The 6,198-nt window shown below is 31.3% G+C and overlaps 1 protein-coding gene across 1 annotated transcript in view; it reads left to right on the forward strand.

The window, feature by feature from the left end:
• LOC117171149 overlaps nucleotides 1-4,563 on the forward strand; it is a 39,954-nt gene extending 35,391 nt beyond the window's left edge. The window contains exons 2-5 of the mRNA XM_033358203.1: nucleotides 3,697-3,849; nucleotides 3,936-4,140; nucleotides 4,218-4,346; nucleotides 4,430-4,563. Coding sequence (XP_033214094.1) covers nucleotides 4,083-4,140; nucleotides 4,218-4,346; nucleotides 4,430-4,563 — 321 coding nt within the window. The 5' untranslated portion in view covers nucleotides 3,697-3,849; nucleotides 3,936-4,082. The remainder of the gene's footprint in view (nucleotides 1-3,696; nucleotides 3,850-3,935; nucleotides 4,141-4,217; nucleotides 4,347-4,429) is intronic.
• Nucleotides 4,564-6,198: the final 1,635 nt, after the last annotated feature.

Here is a 6,198-nt window from a genome sequence, read left to right on the forward strand (position 1 = left end):
TCATACATAATTTCAAATTACGAATGCCTCATTTAGCAATAATAGCATCATTAAAGTAAAGAAGATTAATTTAAAAAACAGTAGCAGTACGAGCTGAAAAAATGGTAATCATTTAAAATGTAGATACGCTTTATTTTATGATATAATACTCACAAACAGAGAGCGGACGAGCGTAGTCTGAAGTTGCGCACCGAGCTCTCCCAACACTTTTTAGTAAGTAGGGTGTACATTATCTGTCCAAAAAATATAGGAACCTCGATTTTTTACAGATTTTCGAGAAAATCTCAGCAGAAAAAAATTCTAAAAATATTAGACAACATGCATTTTCCAGTTGAAGGTTTTGCCAATACTGATACACTGAAAGAAATGAATTGCTGATACCGTTATATTGCGGGTTAGATCAGCAATCTGTATAGCTGGTATAGGCATATCGATGGTTGATCTAAAGCGCAATATAATTGTACCAGCAATTCATTTCTTTCAGTGTTCAGAGTTTCAAAATATTCACATGATTAGCGATTATTTCCTGGCGAATGAAATGTGAAAATGTATACGGAAAAAAAATTCTTGAGGCGAACGAGTGAAAAGAGAATATATTTAACTCAAAGAAAGTGTACGCTTAGATTAGGTAAAACGTTTAGTTAGAAGAGTTACACATTTAGTTACTTTATGTAAATTGTTCTCGTAAATCAGGAATTTGGGCAAAATTGCTAAGTTCGAAAGTTTATTATTTTCGACAGATTATGTAAAATTGTATTATCTTCAGATTAGAAAAAAATTTTAGTTGTTATAGAAATATATTTACTTACAGTAGCCAATTTTTCGTCTGGTATCGCGAAAATGAATTTCCCTGAAATCCGTGGATTGCATTTGAAGGTCAAGTTTGTTGTTTTTATCGCGCTTCTTGATATTTCAATATAGTTATCGCCTACAATCGAAACAAATGTAAATTATTATTACTGCATCATAAACTCCATTTAATATTAACAATCGCGCACATTTTAAGTGGTAATAAGCGTTTAATTGTCCAAAGTAAATCTCAACTGTCACTGCTCCCGATCAGACCGCAGCCGTTTTATTTCGCTGCTCCCATAATGCACCGGCGCTCTTCCGACAATTGCTTCAGACACCTATTCTTAATATCACTTTTATAGCTATACTTATTAGGGGTTTGACTATACGATATCCCTGGTATATGGAAAATAGTCAAGGATATTCATTTTCGCTGATCCAGGGATCTTTCTAAATTCCTTCGTTCGTTTTTAGCCTAATGTTTGGCTATAATAAGGAATAATATCCCTGTCACAGCTCAATTTTCTTTACCGTGTAGAGCCCGAAAATTGGGAGTACGGGTCCAAACTAGACCTCAATGAGCTCTAAATTATACGAGAGGAAAGAATGAGTTTTATTACTTTTTTCACATATTTTTTTATAACGTTACGGTGTCACACCATTATTATAAAAACAAATGGGTAAAGGAAATATCGCACGACTGTCGTTCTACGATATTTTAAGAGCCTTAAATGAGCCTGAAATAATGAAAAAGAAAGAAAAAAGTTAATTTTGCTTGGTAAATTGGTTTAAACAATTTTTTTACAGTTCAAATATCATAATCGGGGAGCCCTAAATAAGCCTTAACGCAGGGTAGGAAAAGAAATTTGTTAAATTATTTTTTAGTAGGATTGTTTAAACAAAAATTGTCTCAAATTTTAAAAAAAAATTTTGATTATCATATTCGCAGAGTCCCAAATGAGCCTTAAATTATTATATAAGGTGAAGCTAGCACAAACATGATTTTTTACAAAAAATAAAGGAGCACAACATTTGGGAATAGAGGCCTAAATTAGCCCTAAATGACCCCATTCATTATGAAATAGGTCACACCTTTATATCTCAATAGCGTTGTGCCAGCTCAAAATACCTGCAGACCTGTGTCCCTTGAAGCCTCTTATCATGTCCCTTATGGTGGTCCAAAAAACGCTTTTCGAGCTACAGGGCAAGACACTCCCCGACCCCAAAAGTTTCCATTTCCGATGAAAGAAAATCCGTATTTTTATTCCGAAATTCGAATGTTAACACTTGCCACCAGGCACTTCAAAATCCCACTTAATTAGCATGGGAAAATTTGGAATTTTCGAAAAATTGAACTCATGTTCCAGGGTTTCAACAAAACGTTCTCTTTTTTTCATAAAACTAATTACTAATTGGCAATTCGAATATGAAACATGACTGTTTAAACAATTTTGAATTGTTTAAACAAATGTGAAGTATTGAAACAATTATTTATTCTCCAAAAATAGAAAAAATAATCGTATTTTCTAATTGCGAAGTAATTGTTTGTCATTGTTTGGAATAGTGCATTTTTCTAATAACATCATGTTTTGATTCAAACAATTAATTATTTTTTATTTTCAAGATTTCTAAAAACTGAGCCAGAAATGTTCAATTTTTTAAATTGATATCCTAGGTTACTTTTTGTTGAATAATTACATAATTTTGATACATTTGTTCTAATATTTAACAAATTTCTATTTGTTTAAACAATCATTATTTTCTCAACCAGTTAGTTTTCGACAAATAAAAAATGACATAAAATAGAACACATAAAATTATGTTCATGACTGTATAGTATACAGAAAGAATACATTTACCACTTTTTGATTGTTTCAACAAATATAATTTGTTTAAATAATTACTTTTCTCAGTATTCTTTTAAAATCGTAATTAATTGAATGTCTTCTATTTTATTTCATTTGTTCAGTTATCGAAAAATGACTGCCTGAGCAAATAAAAATTGTTTAAACAAATAGAAATTTGTTAAACATTAGAAAAAATGTATCAGAATCATGTAATTATTAAACAAAAAGTAACCTAGGGTACCAATTTAAAAAATTGGACATTTCTCAATTAGAAAATATGATTTTTTTCCATTTTTGGAGAATGAATAATTGTTTGAATTCTTCACATTTGTTTAAATAATTGAAAATTGTTTAAAAAGTCATGGTACATATTCAAATTGCCAATTAGTAATGATTTTTATGAAAAAAAGAGAACGGAAATTACTGTAAAGTAACAATAATACGTAAAAATATACATTTTTTATTTTTGGCTCGTATTTGGTGTGCTGCGGGAGGGTGGGGGTAGGTTGGCAATGAAAGTTATTAGTATGGTTTTATTTCGTAGACACTCCTTTTAAATCTGTACCAAAATTGGCAGTTTTTTGATGAAACCCTGGAACATGAGTTCAAGTTTTTGAAAATTCCAAATTTTAAATAAATTTTAAATAAATTTAAAAAGTTATGTTATGTTAAGGTTCGAATTTCGAAAACAAAAAATTACGCATTTTCTTTCATCGGAAATGGAAAATTTTGGGTGGGTGTTTTGCCCTCTGGAGTGAAAAAAAATTGGCAATGTATTTTTGGAAAACACCATAATATCCCTAGTCATCGACAGTCTCTAATTACAATTCTTTTAAATTTCCTTTATTATCCTGCAGGCAACAAAAAGGTTCAAAAGGTGCAGCAATGGGCTCCAATGTGAAGTAGGTGAAGCGAGCACTTCAAGTGCAGAAAATGTCTTTAGCCTTCCCAAGTAGAAACCCGTAAATATTAATTTCATGAACCCGTAATGTAGACGTTTTTATTCTGCGAAGAGCGAAAATAAATCATTTTTTCCAATTTTACCATTTTTTTACAGATTATTACAAATTCAGAGACATTACAGTCTAGGGTACATATAATAAATCATCCTCTGCCATCTGCAACTCAACAAACAAAAGAGGCTGAGAAAGAACGCAAAGTGGATGTTATGGATCCAGGAGTTGTCGGCGCATTTGAAAGTGATAACATCGTAAGTATTACGAATAATATATAAATATAAATTTGTACAAGTTCCGCCAGAAGAGTAAGCATTTTTTTTGTTTTGGGTACACATAGGATATGAGAAATACTCAGAGCGCAAGGAAGATATATGCGCAATGAGCCAAGGTAAATATACGCTTGTGATTCGAAAGCTCTGTTTTTTTTTATTTTGGAGAGGATGAACTTGTGAGTCACAGCGTTCATGGAGTGAAATCCAACAGAATGCGCAACAGGCGGATCAGGCCGGGTTTGGATGCTGAAGTGGTACTAGCAATTAAAGGTAAGAAAATCAATTTCATATCAAAATATTTATTTATTTGCCAATAAAGTAATAATTTATGTTTTATTTACTTCCAGCCTGCGTGAAAAAATGGTGCCAGGGGAGATTTTTCGCCCTAGAGGAAACCGCTCAGAATGTAAAGCGGGTTCCAGACTACATCTCCTACTATACACATGACCTGCGAAACACGTGGAAAAACACGGGAAGTATGTACATTTTTCATTTAATATTTTTTTTTAGCAAAATAATTTTTTGTTCAGATTTCACTTATAAACTTTTATTCTTTCAGAACTCATTGATGAGGAGGAAACTGATGTCCAGAAAATAATTCCTGCAGAACAGGATCACTTTACTGCAACTAACGAAACCGCATTAATTGATGACGAAATCAATTTAATTTTGGATTCTTCTGAACGAGATTGATATAAAAAAGAACACTAAAATACTTTAGGATGGTCCTTATTTTTCGATTTTGGATTCTCTTTGGTCTTACCTGCCCCCCCCCCCTCCCTACTTTGTTAGAAAGACGAAAAAGATTATCGCCACCAAATTTGAGCAAAATCTTGAGACTATGCTGAAAGAATATATCTATACGATTTTTTTTTATTCATTTACAAAATATAGGACCCCTGAATTTAAATCAAAATTAAAATTTCCACAATTAAAAAGAAAATCTCGTCAATTTTTTACAAGAGGCAGATTTATATCTCAGAAAGCACGTGATCACAATTAAAATTCAAAATGTTGAACAAATTTAAGATGAACGCTCAAAATTTCTTTGGTTCAAATTCAGTATCTCTTTGTTTGTCGCTAACAAGTTTTAAGGTGTCAATTAAAAGGCTACATTATTGTAAAGAAACATATTTCGTGATGCTTTCAAATAAACCTTTTGAAAAATTTAAAATGGCGCCTTTGTGAAATACTCGAAAACTCGTATTTTCTATACTTTCCTGCCAAAGATCTTACATGTTAAAGAAAAATCAATTGTATTGTTATAAAGTGTTTGGTTTGAAGTAGATCTCGTACTTTTCGTTAAAATGAAAATTGCGCCGTATTAATATTTTAAAAAGTTACATCATTTTTATAGATTTAAACAAAATACGAGATACATTTTCCAAAAGTATTTAGTGATTCTCAAAACTTAAAATTTTTTTAAAGTCTAAAAGGTTGGCTAATAAAATAACATAAAAACCAAAATTTCTGACTATTCGGGGAACAGTTTTCAAATTTCATCAAGATACACCATTCCCAGTATACTGCATCTTTACGAACAATAGTAATGAGGCACCATTTCGACTTTAGTGAAAATTTCGAGATCTACTTCCAACCATACACCTTGTAACAAAAAAACTGATTTTTCTTTAAAATTTAAAGATCTTGGGCAGGAAAGTATAGAAAATACGAGTTTTTGAGTATTAAATAAGGCGCCATTTTGGATTTTTTAAAATTTAGACTTTCAAATATCTTGAAATATGCTTCTTTACGATATAATTTAGAATTTTAAGTGACACCTAAAACATTGTCGCCTAAAAACAAAGAAATATTAATCTTGAAAAAATTGGGCGGCCATCTTGAATCACTTGAATCAATGTGCTTTCTAATAAATAATTCTGCCTTTTGTAATAATTTGACGACATTTTGTTATTGATTGTAGAAATCGTAACTTTGGTTTAAATTGAGGGATCCGCGATTTTGTAAATTTTTAAAAAAAATTTCGTGCAGATCCATTTCTTCAGCGCAGTTTAAAGATCATAATTTTACAGAGTGAAAGGATTTCGGTTAAATATAAAAAAAATTAACTGCATTCGAAATTGTACGGTATTTTTCTCCATTTTTAATGCATGAGTGTTTTGAACTACATGCTAATATTAAGAAATTTCGCTTAAATTTGGTGGAAATCTTTTGTTTGGTCACTCAAACAAAATATGGAGGTAAGACCAAAGAAATTTGAGAAAAAAAAATCCACCTAAGGTATCATGTTATGTTGTTCTTATGTATGCTATGTACGGTGCCTGTGTTTGGCTAGAGCGCCCCACCGTGGGGACTGGTCGATCCTGA

The sequence above is a fragment of the Belonocnema kinseyi genome, chromosome 4 (genome assembly GCF_010883055.1).
Source record: "Belonocnema kinseyi isolate 2016_QV_RU_SX_M_011 chromosome 4, B_treatae_v1, whole genome shotgun sequence".
NCBI lineage: Eukaryota > Metazoa > Arthropoda > Insecta > Hymenoptera > Cynipidae > Belonocnema > Belonocnema kinseyi.